This window comes from Lepidochelys kempii, chromosome 28 (assembly GCF_965140265.1).
Source record: "Lepidochelys kempii isolate rLepKem1 chromosome 28, rLepKem1.hap2, whole genome shotgun sequence".
In the NCBI taxonomy this organism is placed as follows: Eukaryota; Metazoa; Chordata; order Testudines; family Cheloniidae; genus Lepidochelys; species Lepidochelys kempii.
This window is the reverse complement of record NC_133283.1, coordinates 5,514,967-5,535,624: the sequence shown is the minus strand read 5'-3', so window position 1 is coordinate 5,535,624 and position 20,658 is coordinate 5,514,967. Positions and strand designations below refer to the sequence as shown.

The following is a 20,658-nucleotide window of genomic DNA, read 5'->3' as shown; positions in this document are numbered from 1 at the left end:
ACACCTGAGGCCACGTGCGGGCAGTGGCTCCATCACTGTCCGGGCCCCGCCCAGGCACGTTCCCCGCCCGGGAGCAGATCCAAAGGGGCTGCGAGACCTGCTGCTCCCAGAGCCTTTGTGCAGAGTCTCTGTCCTGCCCGCCCAGTGCTGGCCCTGGGGTCTCTCTGGCCCCTGGTGCCTGCAGCTCCTGGCCAGGGGCGGCAGAGCCTGGGACTGGGTCCAGCTGGAGAAAGTCCCCACCCCAGATGGGCACAGAAAGTGCTTCAGTGAAAGCCTGTCCCTGGACCAGCCCCACGGGGGCCGCAGGAGCAGCCTGGAGCTCAGCCCGGGCTCCCAGCTCACACTAGAGCCAGCAGCACCGGTAGTGTCTTGTACCGTACAGAGCCCCGCCTCCGGGATCTGCCCCACGACTCTTTTCCTGCCCTCGTTCCTACCAGCCCCCCACTCCCCGGGCCCCTTCCTGGCTCCTTCAAGCCCAACCCAGGCTGCAGCTGCTGCATGCATTGGGCCAGGGACTTTCTGACGTGGGAAGTAGCCCCATCTCTGCTCCTCCTGCCTCTGTGTGTCCCAGAGCCGCTGCAGGGACTGACCCACAACCAGGCTCTCGCTCCTATTAGCACTCACAGGGGCCCATCCAGCTACAGGAGAGCGAGCGCCCTTAGGAGCAGGGAAGTGACCAAGTCTCCCTGCCAGAGGGTGTGTGGGGGGGAAATGGGAAGAAGGGGAAAGAGGAGAGAGAGACCAAAAGGGGATAAGGAGAAATAAGTGGGGAAAGCAGTGCCCAGCTCTTTTCTATTGCATCGCCCCTGAGTAGATTGTTCCTGAGCTCTGGGTAAATATCCCCCAGTGTCCAGATCCCCCTGCCTCCCAAGGCAATGCACATAGGTGTCTCCTTCCTGCCAGTCATGATTACAAGCAGCTGTAGGTGTCATCCTTATGCCACAATTTGAGAAAGACAGCAAACCTTGGGAACACACGTCTGTATTTACAGTCCAGTGTTACAATCCTTTCTCCAGGAGATGTTTCTTCTATACTCCTGCTGGATGGGCACAGAATGGGGCAGCAACAGGTTTGTGTCCGTTTTTGTTGCTGCACATTCCTTAACTTAGAAGAGTATGAAATGAAGAAAATGGAGAGTGAAGTAAAGGGAAATATACAAATACAAGTTCCAGCTCCTGTTACTTATTAAAAGAAATGACTCGATATCCCAGTTACATGTTTTCTTAACATGAACAAATAAATCCTAAAGCACCTATCACTAAGGCCAAATGACTGTGGACACCACTCAGCTAAGGGTTAAACAATGCAGTGATAAAGTTCAGGTCAAATCAATAAATCAATGAGTTAACAAGGATATTACATTGGCATTTAGTCAAACCATCAGATTAATACAGCAGAAAGTCAACACTTATAAATCCTAAAAGAGCAACCCAAGGAGGCAGGTGCATATTCAGTGATGCCGAAACCCCAATCAGAGATTTTTACCCAGGCAATGCAACCCAGATTTAGCCAGATGAATATTTCAATACCAAAACCAAATTATTGCTTACTTTTAGCCTACAACCTCAAAGCTAATTAGTTTTCTCCTTAGATTTCACTATTCTGTAGCTACTACTTCTCCTTGCCCTGTCACCCCAAAACACATACAGACCGTAGAGAGACATTAGTAAAAGAAGTTCAAACACCTCTCGCTGAACAATGCATATCAGACAGCTCAATTCCTTGCAATGCTTCCATAGGTGAGGAGCACGCATTCAGTCATTTCATAGGGCAGAGTTTTAAGGCTATGAAGATTTTGGGAACTATTCTTCCTAGCATCTTCCCTTTGTAGATTTCAGGGGCATTCACACACACACATCTAATAGAAGGACTGGGAGGTCTCCAAGTTCTTAAAAAGAAATAGAGACTAAAAAATAGAAAAAGGAACAAAATGTTTCTAAGCTTATAAGGGGCTGGATCTGCACCTCTCGGTCTTTGGATTCACCTGGAGTAGGAACCGTAGCTGCAGTTTAGGAACCAGGTAATGCAACAGATGGTCCAGCACGTGGGGCTAGCAGGCTGTTCAGGTACAGGGAGACTAGCGAAGGCTGCATAGCCTGTCGACGTTGTGCTTCATTCCCCAGAGGGGATCAGTGCTGGGATCCTGGCAGTCAGTCTCTCTGAGGCTATGTCTACACGGGCAGACTTACAGAGCTGGGAGTTACAGTGCTGCTCAAAGAGCGCTGAAGGGAAACTGCTATTGTGTGTTCACACTGTCAGCTGCCTGCGCAATAGCATGTTCACACTTGTGGCACTTGCAGAGGTGTTCAGAGCGGTGCACTCTAGGCAGCTATTGCACTGAGCATCGCTTCCTTTTCTGCCGTTAAGAGTTGTGAGAAGGCATAGGGGGTCGCAGGGCATCCTGGGCCCTGTCCCAATGCCCTGTGATGCATTGCTTCGCATCCCAACAATCCCTGTGCTTCCGTCCACATTTGGCGCCATCTTTCAATGGTTGGTGTACCGCACACTCTGCTTCTCCATGCTGCAGCAATGGATCCCGCACTGTTGAGCAATATGCTACACGTCACGAGTGGCAGTGGAGTTATTCCTTAAACTACAAAGGCAAGAGGAGTTCAACATTGATCTCACATAGTAGCTACGACATGAGATTGCTTGTGGCATTAACGGAGGTGCTGACCACAGTGGAATGCCGCTTTCGGGCTCGGGAAACAAGCACTGAGTGGTGGGATCACATCATCATGCACACGTGGGATGATGAGCAATGGCTCCAGAGCTTTCAGATGAGGAAAGCCACATTCATGGGACTATGTGATGAGCTCACCCCAGACCTGCAGTGCAAAGACACGAGATTGAGAGCTGCCCTGCCGTTGGAGAAGCATGTGGTAATTGCACTGTGGAAGCTGGCCACTCCACACTGCTACCAATCGGTTTCTAATAAGTTTGGAGTGGGAAAGTCGACCATTGGACACATGTTGATGGAAGTGTGCAGGGCCATTAATTGCATCCTGCTCTGAAAGACCGTGACTCTGGGCAACGTGCGTGACATTGTGGATGGCTTTGCACAAATAGGCTTCCCTAACTGCAGAGGGGCTATAGATGGCAAACCTATTTCAATTCTGGCACCAGCCCACCTAACAACTGAGTACATTAATCGCAAGGGGTATTTCTCTATGGTTCTCCAGGAGCTTGTGGATCACAGTGCACATTTCACGGACGTTAACGCAGGCTGGTCTGGAAAGGTGCATGATGCAGGTATCTTTTGGAACACTGGCCTGCTCAGGAAGCTGCAAGCAGGACTTTCTTCCTGGATCAGAAGATCAAGGTAGGCAAAGTCGAAATGCCTGTTGTGATCCTGGGAGACCCTGCATATCCTTTAATGCCGTGGCTTATGAAGCCATACATGGGGCACTTTGACAGCAGCAAGAAGCATTTCAACAATAGGCTGAGCAAGTGCAGAATGACTGTTGAGTGCCCTTTAGGCTGTTTAAAGGCCCGCTGGCGCTGCCTATATGGGAGGCTGGACATGGCTGATGACAATATTCCTATGCTTATAGTCACGTGCCGTACGGTCCATAATATTTGTGAAGGGAAGGGTTAAAGCTTCACTCAGGGCTGGACCACTGAGGCTCAGCACCTGGAGGCTAAATTTGAACAACCAGAGACCAGGGCTATTATAGTAGCGCAGCGCAGGGCCATAAGGATCAGGGATGGCTTGAGGCAGCAATTGGAAGCTGAAAGCCACTAATTGTTGTTATGCATGGGAGTGCAGTGCTTGTAATGCTAGGAGGGGATTGTGATTCATACAGACAATGCACTCTGAAGGTTTAAGAATATTGTCTGTTGCTTTGCAGGGTTCTGTTTGCTTTCAAACCAAAACTATTCTTTTATATAAAAACAAGCACTGGAGGAGAAAGACAAAAAAAAAAACCCATCAGCAGTGTGCAGGATGGAGGAAGGGAGGGTCCCATGATGAGGTGGGGTCCTGGGACCACTAAAGATTTGTGTATGTCCACATACAATATGCAACCTTATCCTTTTGAGTACAGTGCACTGGGTACTGTACTTCAGCAGGAATAAACTGCAGAGGGATGGATGTTGAGTGCAGTGGGTACTGGGAGATTGCAGGGCTGGACTGGGATGGGGCAGGAGTGGAATGCAGCGAGTACAGACTGGAGCCGGAGGTTGCTAAGAGTGTGTTGGCGGTGCCTGGGGGGCTGCATGGGAAAGCGTTTTGCGACAGTGGCTGCAGGAGAGGGCGGGAGCGGAGCTGCTTGGTTTGCAGTCCTAGTAGCGCCTGGAGCGTGTCTACTTGGCACTTCAGAACATTTAACAGCTGCGCCGTGGGCTTCATTCCGGCACAGCACATTCTCCTTTCGGTCTCTCTTCTCACTGTCCGGCAACTCCTTCAATTCTTGTTTTTCAACTGCGGAGTGCATCATGACATTATGCAGAAAGTTCTCTTTAGTTCTTCTTGGCCACTTTCTAATTCTGCATAGCCGTTCAGCCGGAGATAACAAAGAGGGAGGCTGGGATCCCAAGGGCGTATCTGTGAAGCCAAAATGCAACATTTTACAGAAGCAGTATTGTTTGCAACACAGAGACCACTGAGGCAGAGATTTAAAACACAGCCACTATTCACACACCTGTCACTAACTGGCTAACCCAGGCAAGCACACATGAGCCACAAGACCCCCAAAATGGTAACAGCAGGGGCAGGGGAAATCACTGTTCCAGGACAGTACTGTAAACTGGGCGTGTGGCTCTTGGGGAGAGATAGAACTGTAGGGGGGCCTTATAATCATTCCTGTGCCCACATTTTCCACAGGCTGTGTTCATTATGGAAGATATCGGAAGATTGCCAGTTTCCAGAGAGGTAGGTATGTAAAAGAGCAGTATGAAACTGGATAAAAGCCTGCTGAGAGTCTTTGGGTTAATTTTAGAAGTGAGAGCAACAAGGGTGATGTCGTGGTGGGTGTGTGCTATAGACTACCAGACCAGGAGCATGAGGTAGATGAGGCTTTATTCGGACAACTAACAGAAGTTTCCAGATCACAGGCCCTGGTTTTCCTGGAGGACTTCAATCACCCTGACATCTGCTGGGAGAGCAATACAGCGGTGCACAGACAATCCAGGCAGTTTTTGGAGAGTGTTGGGGACAACTTCCTGGTGCAACTACTGGAGGAACCAACCAGGAGCCGTTCTCTTGACCTGCTGCTTACAAACAGGGAAGAATTGGTACGGGAAGTAGAAGTGGGTGGCAACCTGGGCAGCAGTAACTATGAGATAGTTGAGTTCAGGATCCTCACAAAAGGAAGAAAGGAGAGTAGCAAAATACGGACCCTGGACTTCAGAAAAGCAGACTTTGATTCTCTTAGGGAACTGATGAGCAGGATCCCCGGGCAGCTAAGATAAGGGGGAAAGGTGTCCAGGAAATTGGGCTGTATTTTAAAGAAGCCTTATTAAGGGCACAGGAATAAACCATCCCATGTGCAGAAAGAATAGCAAATATGGCAGCCGACCAGCTTGGCTTAACAGTGAAATCTTCGGTGAGCTTAAACACAAAAAGTAAGCTTACAAGAAGTGGAAAATTATTCAGAAGGCTAGGGAGGAGTATAAAGATATTGCTCGAGCATGCAGGGGTGTAATCAGGAAGGCCAAAACACAACTGGAGCTGCAGCTACCAACGGATGAGAAGGGTAACGAGGGGTTTCTACAGGCAGGTTAGCAAGAAGAAAAAGGTCAGGGAAAGTGTGGGATCCTTACTGAATGCGGGAGGCAACCTAGTGACAGATGATGTGGAAAAAGCTGAAGTACTCAATGCTTTTTTTGCCTTGGTCTTCACAGACAAAGTTAGCTCCCACACTGCTGTCCAGGGCAGCACAGTATGGGGAGGAGGTGAGCAGCCCTCAGTGGTGAAAGAACAGCTTAAGGACTATTTAGAAACGCTGGACATGCACAAGTCCCTGGGTCCAGATCTAAAGCATCTCAGGATGCTGAGGGAATTGGCTGATGTGATTGCAGGGCCATTGGCCATTATCTTTGAAGACTTGTGGCGATCGGGGAGGTCCTGGATGATTGGAAAAAGGCATATATAGTGCCCATCTTTAAAGAAGGGAAGGAGGAGAACCCAGGGAACCACAGACCGGTCAGCCTCACCTCAGTCCCTGGAAAAATCATGGAGCAGGTCCTCAAGGAAACCATTTGGAAGCACTTAGAGGAGAGGAAGGTGATCAGGAACAGTCAACATGGATTCACCAAGAGTAAGTCATGCCTGACCAACCTGATTGTCTTCTATGAGGAGATAACTGGCTCTGTGGATATTGGGGAAAGCAGTGGATGTGAGATATCTTTACTTTAGAAAAGCTTTTGATACGGTCTCTCACAGTATTCTTGCCAGCAAATTAAAAAAGTATGGATTGGATGAATGGACTATAAGGTGGACAGAAAGCTGGCTAGATTGTCAGGCTCAACGGGTAGTGATTAATGTCTCAATGTCTAGTTGGCAGCCAGTATCAAGCGGAGTGCCCCAGGGGTAGGTCCTGGGGCTGGTTTTGTTCAATATATTTCTTAATGATCTGGATGATGGGATAGATTGCACCCTCAGCAAGTTCGCAGATGACACTAAGCTGGGGGGAGAGATAGATACACTGGAGGGTAGGGAGAGGGTCCAGAGTGACCTAGACAAATTGGAGTATTGGGCCAAAAGAAATCTGATTAAATTCTAGATGGCCAAGTGCAGAGTCCTGCACCTAGGATGGAAGAATCCCATTATCCACTACACGCTGTGGTCCGACTGGCTAAGCAGCAGTTCTGCAGAAAACAACCTGGGGATTATAGTGGATGAGAAGATGGATATGAGTCAGCAATGTGCCCTTGTTGCCAAGAAAGCTAACGGCATATTGAGCTGCATTAATAGGAGCATTGCCAGCAGATCGAGGGAAGTGATTATTCCCCTCTATTCGGCACTGTCGAAGCCACATCTGGGGTATTGTGTCCAGTTTTGGGTCCCCCACTACAGAAAGGATATAAACAAATTGGAGAGAGTCCAGCAGAGGGCAATTACAATGATTAGGGGGCTGGGGCACATGATTTACGAGGAGAGGCTGAGGGAACTGGGATTATTTAGTCTGCAGATGAGAAGAGTGAGGGGGGATTTGATAGCTGCCTTCAACTGCCTGAAGGGGGCGTTCCAAAGAGGATGGAGCTTGGCTGTTCTCAGTGGTGGCAGATGACAGAACAAGGAGCAATGGTCTCAAGTTGCAGTGGGGGAGGTCTAGGTTGGATGTTAGGAAACACTATTTTACTAGGAGGGTGGTGAAGCACTGGAATGGGTTACCTAGGGAGGTGATGGAATCTCCGTCCTTGGAGGTTTTTAAGGCCTGGCTTGGCAAAGCCCTGGCTGGGATGATTTATTTGGTGTTGGTCCTGTTTTGAGCAGGGGGTTGGACTAGATGACCTCTTGAGGTCTCTTCCAACCTTAATCTTCTATGATTTTCTCATTGCTTCATGAAACTTTGGATCCAAATGGCAAAAGAGAGTTGTGCCCAAATTTAATCATGGCATCCTTTAGGAGTGTGATCAATGCCACTTAACTAGGGTGCAGTGTTCTAAAAAATAGTTTACCTGGGCCACAGGTCACCATAGCTTCCATCTCTGGGGTAAAAATCAACCACCAGTACCTGCAATTTCTACCCAAACTCTTGTCAAATCTTTGACCTTCCTTGGAGTAATTTTACACTTCTCTGGTGTAGAATTCTTCACCAACCACACAACATATCAGTAGCGATAGTGAGGTATAAATGCCCCAAATATGCCTTTTTATTTCTTTAATCTGGGGGCACAGATTTAAATTAGGGACTAAATGCAGGTGCAGCTTACAATCTCTGTAAGACACCAAATGTCAGGTATCTATTAACAATAGGTGTCTTTCTGCAGCTCTATCACATTCAACATGGATTTCATTTTCTACACGTTTGCAGGATCTCCCAGGGGTGAGCTGAACAGAAATGTCACTTCCATTTTTCCCATCTCTACCTAGATAGGGATTCTATTTCCCAAATAATAGGCAATATGCACCTGATTAGGAAGGAGATATCTTCAGGAGCGACCTCCTGCAGGGCCTGGGCCACAACTGCTTTGGGAGCCAAGTGCATGGTGTCAGGGTTTCATCCTCACTCTGAACTCTAGGGTACAGATGTGGGGACCCACATGAAAGACCCCCTAAGCTTATTTCTACCAGCTTAGGTTAAAAACTTCCCCAAGGCACAAATTCTTCCTTGACCTTGGAATGGTATCGCTGCCACCACACCAAGTGAGTTAGACAAAGATTTAGGAAAAGGCCCACTTGGAGTTCCTGTTTCCCCAAAATATCCCCCAAAGCCCTTCACCCCCTTTCCTGGGGAGGCTTGAGAGTAAACAAGGTGAGCACAGACCAGGACACTAAAAACCCCGATCAGATTCTTAAAAACAGAACTTTTATTATAAAGGAAAAAAAAAAGTAAAAGAAACACCTCTGTAAAATCAGGACGGAAGATAATTTTACAGGGTAATAAGATTTAAAACAAGAGACGATTCCCCTCTAAGCAAAACTTTAAAGTTACAAAAAAAAACAGGAAACCTTCCTCTTAGCATAGGGAAAATTCACAAGCAGAACAAAAGATAATCTAACACGCCTTGCCTGGCTTTTACTTACAATTTTGTTTAATATGAGAGACGTTTAGGATGGTTTATAGGAAAAGGAGTTTTCTGACCTGATGCTTCTCAGCTTCCCAAGAGAACACAAAAAAACAAAGCCTCCCCTCCCAAGATTTGAAAGTATCTTCTTTCCTCATTGGTCCTTTTGGTCAGGTGCCAACCAGGTTATTAACCCCTTATAGGTAAGGAGGAATTCTAGGCTACCCTTAGCTGTATGGTTATGATGCGCCACCCAAATCACAGACGGTGCTGGACAGCCTGTACCACACTAGCTGTGATTTCTTCCTGGAGCTCTAGGAGAAAACAGAGTTAATAAGACACATGCATCTCTAGATATACCACTGATTATATAAAAAAAATTTACAATATTTTCACATTTCAAGGATGATTTTAACCAGTTGATTCTGGGAAACTTTCATGGGAGAGTGCATCAGCCACTTTGTTAAAAGCTCCTGAAACGTGTTGTATTTCAAAATCAAAATCTTGGAGAGCTAAACTCCACCGAAGAAGTTTTTGGTTATTGTCCTTGATGGTATTAAGCCACTTCAGCGCAGCATGGTCGGTTTGCAGGTGGAAACACCATCCCCAAATGTATGGGCGTAGTTTTTCCAGTGTTTACACAATGGCGTAACATTCCTTTTCGCTGATTGACCAATGGCTTCCTCTATCAGACAGTTTTTTGCTGAGAAAAACGAAAGGATGGAATTCTTGATCTGGTCCTTCCTTCATTAAAACTGCTCCCACACCACGCTCGGACGCATCTGTGGTTACTAGGAATGGTTTGTCAAAGTCTGGGGCCCTTAGCACAGGGTCAGACATGAGTGTTGCTTTAAGCTGGTTAAAGGCCTTCTGACACTCTTCAGTCCACTGAACTGCATTTGGCTGTTTCTTTTTGGTTAGGTCTGTTAGGGGCGGCGATTAGGCTGTAGTGCGGTACAAATCTCCTGTAATATCCGGCCAAGCCTAAGAAGGATTGGACCTGTTTCTTTGACTTTGGGACAGGCCACTTTTGGACAGCATCCACTTTGGCCTGTAGGGGGTTGACAGTTCCTTGACCCACCTGGTGTCCAAGGTAAGTCACTCTGTTTAGGCCTATTTGACACTTTTTAGCCTTAATGGTTAGTCCTGCCTCCCTTATGCGCTCAAAGACTTTTTGCAGATGCTCCAGGTGTTCTGCCCATGAATCAGAAAAGATAGCCACATCATCAAGGTAGGTGACTGCAGATTCTCCTAATCCTGCTAGGAGACTATCTACAAGTTTTTGAAAAGTGGCAGATGCATTTCACAGCCCAAAAGGAAGCACATTAAATTCATACAGCCTTACATGGGTGATGAAGCCTGACCTTTCCTTGGCGGATTCATCCAGAGGTACTTGCCAGTACCCCTTGGAGTCTAAGGTAGAGATGAACTGGGCCCGTCCCAGTTTCTCTAACAGTTCATCTGTGCGTGGCACTGGATAGTTGTCTGGGCGACTTACAGCATTTAGCTTATGGTAGTCCATGCAAAAGTGTATCTCCCCATCTGGTTTCGGAACTAGAACGACTGGAGATGCCCATGCACTGTTAGAGGGGCAGATTTCACCCATCTGTAACACGTCCTGGATCTCCCTTTTTATAGCAGTTTTGGCTTGAGGAGACACCCAGTAAGGTTGGGCTCTAATTGGGCGAGCGTTACCTGTGTCAATGGAGTGGTATGCCCATTCGGTCCATCCTGGGGTGGCTGAGAACATCAGTGCAAAGATAGTGCACAGCTCCTTGATCTGCTGTCGCTGCATATGTCCAAGGGTCATGGAGAGGTTCACCTCTTCCATGCCACCATCACTTTTTCCTTCCTAGTAGACACCTTCAGGCCACTCAGCATCACCTCCTCCCTGGGCTGCAACCCGACAAACCTTTAATTCTCTGGAATAAAAGGGCTTTAGAGAATTAACATGGTACACCTTAGGCTTTAGGTTTTGGGGGTGCTATGAGATAGCGCACAGCTCCCAGGCACTCTTGGACCATGAATGGCCCTTCCCATGATGATTCCATCTTATGGGCCTGGAGCGCCTTCAAGACCATGACCTGGTCCCCTACTTTGAAGAAACGCTCTCTGGCATGTTTATCATACCAGGTTTTTTGCTCTTCCTGAGCATCTGTTAGGTTTTCTCTAGCAAGGGCTAAAGAGGTTCGGAGGGTGTTTTGTAGGTTGTTTACAAAGTCCAGAATGTTAGTTCCTGGAGAAGGCATAAACCCCTCCCATTGCTGCTTCGCCAACTATAATGGCCTCTTAACCTCATGGCCATACACAAGTTCAAATGGTGAAAACCCTAAACTGAGTATGGTACAGCTCTGTAGGCAAAGAAAAACTGCTGCACCACTAGGTCCTAATCATTGGAGTGCTCATTTATGAATTTACGTACCATGGCCCCCAAAGTTCCATTAAACTTCTCCATCAGGCCATTTGTTTGATGGTGGTAAGGGGTGCCAACCAAGTGATTCACCCCATGAGCTCCCCAAAGGCTTTTCATGGTCCCTGCCAGGAAATTAGTTACCGAATCTGTAAGGATGTTGGAGAGCAAACCTACCCTGGCAAAAATGTCTGTTAATGCCAGGCACACACTTTTAGCCCTGGTGTTGCTTAGAGCTACCGCTTCCGGCCATTGGGTGGCAAAATCCATTAAAGTCCGTATGTACTGCTTTCCTCTGGGTGTCTTTTTTGGAAAAGGACCCAGAATATCCACAGCTACTCGCTGAAAGGGAACCTCAAAGATGGGGAGTGGCTAGAGAGGGGCTTTGACCTGGTCTTGGGGTTTTCCCACTCTTCAGCACACCTCACAAGACCGTACATAAGTAGAAACGTCCTTGCCCATTCTGTCCCAGTAGAATGACTTCCCCAAATGGTCTTTGGTCCTATTCACCTCAGCATGGCCACTAGGATGATCATGTGCTAAGCTCAAAAGCTTTACCAGGTACTTAGTTGGAACTACCAACTGTCTCGAGGATGCCAGTCCTCCTGGTGCCCACCAGAAAGAGTTTCCTTGTATAAAAGTCCTTTTTCTATAACAAACCGGGATCGATTAGGAGAGCTGAAAGGTGGTGCATTGCTCTGTGCCACCATCCAAGCTCTCTGGAGGCTTTCATCTGCTTCCTGCTTGGCTTGGAATTGTTCCCTTGATGCTGGAGACATCAGTTCCTCACTGGATTGTGGACCTGGGCTTGGTCCCTTGGGAAGAGATGCAGGTGATGGGGCTGTTTCCGTTAACTGTGAACCGCTCTCTGCTGGTGCACCAGGTTGGGGTTCAGACTCCGGCTGAGCCTCTTGCATAGGTTTATCGGCTGCTGCCAGGGCGGGCTCGGTGGGGCCCTCTGGTGTTGGGGTTGCAGATGGGGTTGCAAGAGCTGGATTCAGTACTAGCAACGGTTCTGGTTCCAGTTCTGGGCCTGGCTCTGGCTGGGTCTCTGTGACTGGATCCACTGCTGCTGTCGCAGACGTCGGCATGGGGTCCAGTTCCACCACCTCAGTCTGCATCTCTGACAACACAGACTGGGCCCTTGTAGAAGGCTCAGGAACAGAGCTACGTGTGAAGGCTTGCTTAGCCTGGCTGCGGGTTAGCCTCTTGACTAGCTTCACATGGTGGGCCAAGTCTTCCCCCAGCAGCATGGAAATGGGATAATCATCATGGACTGCAAAAGTCCACATTCCTGACCAGCCATTGTACTGGAGAGGCAACTTGGCTGTAGGCAAGTCAAAAGAGTTTGACTTGAAGGGTTGAATCGTCACTTGGGCCTCTGGGTTGATGAATTTGGGGTCCACTAAGGATTAGTGGATAGCTGACACCTGTGCTCCAGCATCCCTCCACACAATAACCTTCTTCCCGCCCACACTCACAGTTTCCCTTCACTTTGAGGGTATCTGGGAGGCATCTGGGCCTGAGGACCATTGGTGTGACCCTTGTGCAATGAACTGTAATCTGTTGGAGTACTTGGGGCAGTTGGCCTTTACATGCCCCAGCTTGTTACATTTAAAACATCGCCCAGCTGACTGGTCACTGGGACAAGGTGGGTTGCTGGAGAATGGTGTGGTGGGACAATAAGGTTAAAAGATATCTTTGGCCAGCCCTAGTCACGGCATTTATTGCAGTTCTCTCTCACGTGGATTTTCTGATGTCTAATAAGGCTTGAGCTATCACTGAAGCTTTTCCCGCACTCAGAACACGTAAAGGGTTTCTCCCCTGTGTGGATTCGCTGATGTTTGATAAGGCTTCCACTCTGACTGAAGCTTTTCCCACACTCAGAACATGTGAAGGGCATCTCTCCTATGTGAATTCTCTGATGTCTGATCAGACTTCCATTCTGACTGAAGCGTTTCCCACACTCAGAGCATGTGAAGGACGTCTCTCCTGTGTGGATTCGCTGATGTCTGACAAGACTCCCACTGTGACTGAAGCGTTTCCCACACTCAGAGCATGTGTAGGGCCTCTCTCCTCTGTGGATCTGCTGATGTGAGGTGAGGGCTGAATTATCAACGAAGCGTTTCCCACACTCAGAGCATCCATAAGGTTGCTCACTCATGTGGAGTCTCCTATGTGCGATAAGGTTTGAGCTCTGATTGAAGCGTTTCCCGCACTCAGAGCATGTGTAGGGCGTCTCCCCTGTGTGGATTCTCTGGTGTCTGATAAGGTGTGAGCTCTGATTGAAGCTTTTCCCGCACTCCGAGCACGTGTAGGGCTTCTCTCCTGTGTGCATTCTCTGATGTGTGATCAGGGCAGAGCTGTGATTGAAGCTTTTCCCGCACTCAGAGCATGTGTACGGCTTCTCTCCTGTGTGGATTCTCTGATGTAAGATAAGGGCTGAACGACGAATGAAGCATTTCCCACACTCAGAGCATTCATAAGGTTTATCCCCTGTGTGGATTCTCCTATGTGCGATAAGGTTTGAGCTCTGATTGAAGCTTTTCCCACACTCAGAACATGTGTAGAGTTTCTCTCCTGTGTGGATTCTACGATGTGTGATAAGGGCTGAGTGCCCACTAAAGCTTTTCCCACACTCAGAGCATGTGTGGGGTGTCTTTCCTGTGTGGATTCTCTGATGTAAGATAAGGGCTGAACGACGAATGAAGCGTTCCCCACACTCAGAGCATCCATAAGGTTTCTCACCTGTGTGCATTCTCCGATGTGTGGTAAGGTTTGAGCGCTGATTGAAGCTTTTCCCACACTCAGAGCATGTGTAGGGTGTCTCTCCTGTGTGGATCCGCTGATGTGAGATGAGGGTTGAATTATCGATGAAGCGTTTCCCACACTCAGAGCATCCATAAGGTTTCTCACCCGTGTGGATTCTCTGATGTGTGGTAAGGGCAGAGCTCCGATTAAAGCCTTTCCCGCACTCAGAGCATGTGTAGGGTGCCTCTCCTGTGTGGATTCTCTGATGTGCGATCAGGGCAGACCTCTGATTGAAGCTTTTCCCGCACTCAGAGCACGTGTAGGGCCTCTCTCCTGTGTGGATTCTCTGATGTGTGATTAGGGCAGAGCTGTGACTGAAGCTTTTCCCACACTCAGAGCATGTGTAGGGAGTCTCTCCTCTGTGGATTCTCTGATGTGAGATGAGGGCTGAGCTATGCCTGAAGCTTTTCTCACACTCAGAGCATCCATACGGTTTCTCACCTGTGTGGATTCTCCTATGTGTGCTCAGGGTAGAGCTCTGATTGAAGCTTTTCCCGCACTCAGAGCATGTGTAGGGCGTCTCTCCTGTGTGGATTCTACGATGTGTGATAAGGTGAGAGCTCCGACTGAAGCTTTTCCCACACTCAGAGCATGTGTGGGGTGTCTCTCCTGTGTGGATTTGCTGATGTGACATGAGGGTTGAACTATCAATCAAGTGTTTCCCACACTCAGAGCATTCATAAGGTTTCTCACCTGTGTGGATTGTCTGATGGACGTTAAGGTTTGAGCTCTGACTGAAGCGTTTCCCACACTCAGAGCATTCATAAGGTTTCTCACCTGTGTGGATTCGCCTATGTGTGATAAGCTGTGAGCTCCGATTGAAGCTTTTCCCACACTCAGAGCACGTGTACGGTTTCTCTCCAGTGTGGGTTCTCCAATGTGTGAGAAGGTCTAAGCTGCGATTGAAGCTTTTCCCACACTCATGGCATGCGTAGCGTGTTTCTTCCAAGTTGATTCTGTCGCGTGTAATAAGGTCTGAGTGGCTACTGAAGTTTTCCTCTGGCATCTGCTCAGTCCCACAGGCTTTTGCTTTTACTGAGAGTGCACAACTCCCGGAAACATTCCCTTTGGATCTTCCTGATAACATCCCATGTGGTTCTACTTCCTCAGCATCTTCCTGCTGGGGTGTCTCCTCCTCATTCTCACTCACCATCCCATCACCTGATGGGAGACAGAGGGAATCCAGATATAGGTCACTCCCTACACCGGAAAGAAAGGAAATCTCAGACAGAGGAATGGAAAAATGGATGAACAAACCAAAATATGTGTGGGTGAGATCAAACCTATCAGGAGCTAATTTTCCCCAAACCCTTCCACAGAGGAGAGAAGAAGTGGTCAGTTTTGGCCTGCATCTCACCAGAACACTCATGGGAAAGCGAGATCGGGGAGGGACCTGCTGCCAGTTGTCAGTCAGAATAGGAGGGAAGCCATGAGTGACATCTGCCTAATGATTCCACATGTGCAAGGAACAATCCTGAACTTGGAGAGCTCACAGGTCTTTGTAGGGCATCCCAAATGTTTCCTGCATTCCCAAACAGTTTTTGCGTTGGTTTAACTAATTCCTTACCTGTGCAGGCAGGTATCAGGAGCACTTCTTTCTCAGAGCCCTGGAGGTCTGGGACCCATGGCTCTTCCCCTCCTTCCAGCTGCGAGATCACATCAGGTTTGGAAACGGGAAACCCTACTCCAGGCAAAGAAAACAAGGGAGGTCAGTGGAATTTGTCAGATACTTGTCACAAAGAATATTCCATGATTTTAACCCCAGATCATTTTTAAGCAGTAACATACCAAGGCCATCTTCGTTGGCTCAAAATGGCAGGAGAGTTATTATTATTATAAATCATATTCATTACCTTAGTGCCTAAGGACCAACTAATAGTGAGTCCCCATTGTGCTAGATAAAGTACAAAACACAGAATAGTAGATGGCCCATGCCCTGAAGAATTTACCATCTAAATAGACAAGACAGACACAGAAGGGGGAAGGGGTAGAACCTACTGTTAGAATATAGGTATTTAGGACTGCTTGTAAAGCTTATACTTTAAGAACTTAGGTGTATTTTTATCACTTAGCTACTGAAAAGGGGTATAAAAACAAAGAATCAAAATCACAGTCCGCTGTGTGCGGGCATTCTCTCACTAGGATAGTCTGAGGCCTTTTTCTTAGGCTAAAGCCTTTGCCTAAGCAGCAGGGGCAGCCATAAACTGGGAAGTGTAGGGTCACATCCTCACATCCCAAACCAGTCACATTGAAATAAGGTGGTATTGGGCTGTTAGGAAGACGATCCTGTCCGGATAGTGCCCATCACCACCAGATAAAGAAACAGATCTTAAGGTGGTTAAAGAAAACTTAGTTTGACAGCATCCTCTCTGGCAAGAAATCATTTATCAGTGGTTGTGTTTGTGAAACCCTCATTTCTGTATTGTTTTATATTTTTGGCCACCACTTTTACATTGTTAATCAGTCTGGTTCTCTAATTGTTTCTGTCTACTGTATAATTAATTTTGCAAGGTATAAGTTAATTAGGGTAGTGGGATACAATTGGTTAGAGAATTATGTTACAATATGTTAGGATTGGTTAGTTAAATTTCAGCACAATGATTGGTTAAGGTATAGCTGAGAATATTACTATGTAAATGGGGTCAAACAGGAGGGGGAAGGGAAATTGGAATCATGTTTGTTATGGGGGGGGGAAATGGGAACGGGAACAGGGACACAGGCAGGCTCTGCGGCATCAAGGCTGGGAAGGGGGACACAGGGAAAACGCTCGGTGGCGTCAGAGAAGGAATGGAACACTGGGGAACAGTCTCTATCGGCGTATAGAGATAAGCCTGACTGGTGTGAAGGGCTTCGGAATATGCTTGCTTGGAAACTACCCCCAATAAACATTGTATTATCTGCACTTTGGACTTCTGGTCTTTTGCTGTTTTCTGTCTGCATGACAAGAACCAGGGAAGTGGGAGGGTGAAGGGAAAGCCCTCTAACAAAACTGACATGACCTGATAACCAAGAGGTAAGCCTTTAAGGAAGGTTTTAATACACTTTGGAACTGATCAGGGATTCCCACAAGGACTGATGAGGGGGTGATGGTAAATACACTTTTAGATCCTTTTATTCTTTTATATCTTTTCCCCATCAGGCACACGGGCACACTGTCATGGATCCATAGGATCTGTGCAATGCCCAGGCTTATAAACAGTCCTTGGGAGGTGCCTCTTGAGTGCACAAAACTCCCAAGGGGTCCCACTCTTCCACAAGGATGGGCCGTGGAGCTTCAACACGAGAGACTGAGCCTCCGGCTTCAACACTCCTATTCCAACCTGTGAGCTCTGCCCAGCAGGTCCAGCTGAACGACACTCCTCTCCAGAGATTTTAGCCTATGATTTCAGTTATAACTGTCTGTATTAAATCAAGTTTCTGTGTGTTTCACCAAATTTCATTTTCTCAATTAACTTTGAGTAGCCATGGACAAGGACAAGCTGTACCCCAATACGTAATCTTATAGGTGTAAAAATGGTACAGGCTACACTACCACCCTGTGACATCACCAACAAAATGCCCATTTGTGCCTGGGTAGCGGCCCTGCTATGGGAGGGAGGAATGCAGCAAGGACTCAGGATCAGTGCCCAGGGTGGCTGTGCATAGAAATGGGGAGGTTATATGGGGAGGGGCTAATGAGTGGGAGAGGGAGGTCAAGAGTTAAAATAATAGTATTTGGGGGGGAAATGTATAATGAAGTGAAACTGAACAGAAATAAAACTGGAGTGTAGGCTCTAAAGCAACAAGGCTTGGGTAGGAATTCAGGGCTAAAGGTCTGGGATCCCCCACAGCTCTAGATCCCCAAACCTCTCCTCCCTCCCACTGACCCACCCAGCTCACTGCCTGGGTGCCTTCCTCCATACTCCCCTAGCCTTCTTCCCATTACTCTCGCCGGAACCACCTCCCAGCACCTTGGGACCTTCTTGTGTTCCCTCCTCGTCTCTCACTACCTCATCCCTCCCTGCTGCTTCTTAGCTCTAACCGTGCACACACCCTGCCCATGTCCTGGCACCCCAGAATTATCTACTCCCCACCTTCTCCTCCCCTCCCACGGCTCTGTTCTCCCTTCACCCTGAATGGCAACATTATGCCCTCTCCTATCAAAAGAGGAGCTCATCTGACAGTCACACAAGCCATGCATGAGCCATACACCTATTTACTTAATTTAGAATTCTACAGGCAGCATACTTTCCTCTTAAAATGAGGAAAAGGCATGAAAGCTACAGTTATGAATGTAGTTATTAATGTAGCCAATAAGGATACATTAAATGCAATTTTAAAATGACTAACGGCACCAAAAAAGCACATGTCCAAAAATTATACTAGTGGATGGGAGAGAAGGCAAAAAAAGGGGGGCAAGGAAACTTGTCAAAACAAATAAAGGTATAAAGTTATTACTACTCAGGTTCTAGAGACCCCACAGCTTCTAATAAGGAAGAGGACAGGACTCCTTACCCAGCAAGACCACTGTCTCATAGTTCTCCTGCATGACATCCCTGTAGAGGGCTCTCTGAGCGGGGTCCAGCAGAGCCCCCTCTTCCCTGGTGAAATACACAGCCACCTCCTCAAAAGTCAATGGCCCCTGAAAGAGCAAGAGTCCAAAACTCAGTACCTGCTGCCCCAGTCACAGCCCCACTATCCAGGGAACAGCAGCACCAGGTAAATGGAAGCTCCAGGAGGCACATGTTAACCGAGTCCCACCGCACCTTCCTTAGAGCAGCCAGGAGGCATCAGAGGGTAGAAAGAGAGAACCTTTGTGTGTCTCAGCCGATAGACGGAGGCAGGGTCTTCACATTTATCACATAGTTACCTAGCCAGAGCTTGATAGAGGAGATGGGGCTGTCTCTGGACCCTGCAGGTGGCTCCCTGGTAGGAATCCCAACACTCTCCAAATAAAATATATGGAAGAAAGAGGAAGTCACAAGTAAAGAATATAAGTTAAAAGGTTAGAATTGTAGGAAACTGGTAAGGGAAGCTATCAGAAATCAATGATTAATCAATGAAAATAAGAAGGAAGTTTTTAAAAGTATATTAAGTACAAAATTAATCCCAACAGTTGCAGTGGTAAACTGCTCGATGGAAAAGTCAGAATTATCAAAAATAATGCAGAAGAAGTAAAAGTGTTCAATAAATATTTCTCTCCTGGATTTGGAGAAAAACAGATGATGTAACTCATATCATAAGATGTTGACGCCAACAGTCTTTCTATTCCAACAATAACTCATGAGGACGTTAAACAGCAGCTATTAAGGTTAGACATGTTTAAATCAGTGGGTCAAGATAACCAGAGTTTTGAAAGACCTGGTGGAGGAGCGTGGTGGACTGTTAATGTTGATTCTAATTAGGACTTGGAACACTGGGGAAATTCCAGAAGACTGGAATAAAGCTAATGCTGTGCCAATATTTAAAACATGTAAAAGAGATGATCCAGCTAGTTACAAGAGTGTTAGTCTGAAATCGATACTGGGCAAGAGAATGGAGCAGCCGATACTGGATTTCATTAATAAAGAATTAAAGGAGGGTAATATAATTAGTACCCATTAACAAAGGTTTAGACACAAATAGGAAAATCATATTATCCTATCAAACTAACTGGATATTCTTATTGGATGAGATCAAAAGTTTAGTTACAGCTAAAAGTATTGATGTAATATACCTAGACTTCTGTAAGGCATATGAGTTGATTCAGCACAATATTTTGACTAGAAAACTAGAAAGATACAAATACACACGGCATATATTATATACATTAAAAACTGTGATTGTAAATGGGGAAACATGGTTGAGTAGATTTCTTTCTAGCGGGTTCCCGCAAGGATTGGTTCTTAGCCCTGTGCTATTTAACATTCTTATCAATGACCTCAAAAGAGAAGATAAAATCATCACTGGTAAAGTTATCAGTTGCCACAAAGATGCGGGGGGGGGGTGGGGGGAGGAACTAATGAAGTGTCGGTAGATTCAGGCTCCTGCACTGGGAGTCTGGGAAGTTTTTCCAGCCCTGGCTGGAGGGTTATTTCCTGTTCCACAAAGAGGAGAAGTTCCATTCCCAACTCCTGTGCCTTGAAATTAGGCCCTATCTGACATTACACCTCGTATTCAGTACAGTGGTATGATTATAATATGATGGGGACATAATTATGAGGCATTTTGTGCAAGATGCATCATGTGCGGTGTCATTGGAAAAGTTATGATTTGCTGAATATGATTATCCTATTTGTGTGCATGGATCATGTTTGTATTGAAGTTATGAATATTGACTATGTATCTGTATTTCAAATGTGCTTACTCTGGGTAACACTCACAACTAGCCTTTCAGGTACAACAATGAAGAAGCCAGACAGTGCTGATGGCTCACCAACAAAGACAACAGACCATGGAAGAGCTTAGCCTTCCTGTGAATGTTTCAGACAGCCTATGAGTCATGGCTACTATGATGCAGCAGGGCATGCTAGGGCATGTGACCAAACCAAAAAAATGACACTCAGCTCCATTTTGGTACCTGTATTTTTCCACTAACTGGACTGGGAACTGAGTTTGGAACAAAGGGTTCCCGCCATATGGAAAAACTACAAAAGGTGGGGTGTGACATCATCTCTTGGCCTCATTCCCCACACAAGAGAACTACAGGAAGCACCTGAGGAACAAAGACTGAACTGGGGGAAGTGCTGGTCCGAGGGTAAAGGGATTTCTAGCTTGTGTATGGAAACTTGGTGGCCTGCTTCTAT

At 47.1% G+C, this 20,658-nt stretch overlaps 2 protein-coding genes across 2 annotated transcripts in view; one reads left to right on the top strand and one right to left on the bottom strand.

Annotated features, from left to right (window-relative positions):
• The window catches only part of LOC140904241 (uncharacterized), a 307,623-nt gene that overhangs the window by 38,235 nt on the left and 248,730 nt on the right, over positions 1 to 20,658 (top strand). The gene's annotated exons all lie outside the window — the stretch shown is intronic.
• LOC140904261 (uncharacterized) overlaps positions 8,453 to 20,658 on the bottom strand; it is a 55,934-nt gene continuing 43,728 nt past the window's right edge. Inside the window, 1 exon segment of the mRNA XM_073326756.1 lies at positions 8,453 to 14,759. Coding sequence (XP_073182857.1) covers positions 12,795 to 14,759 — 1,965 coding nt within the window. The 3' untranslated portion in view covers positions 8,453 to 12,794.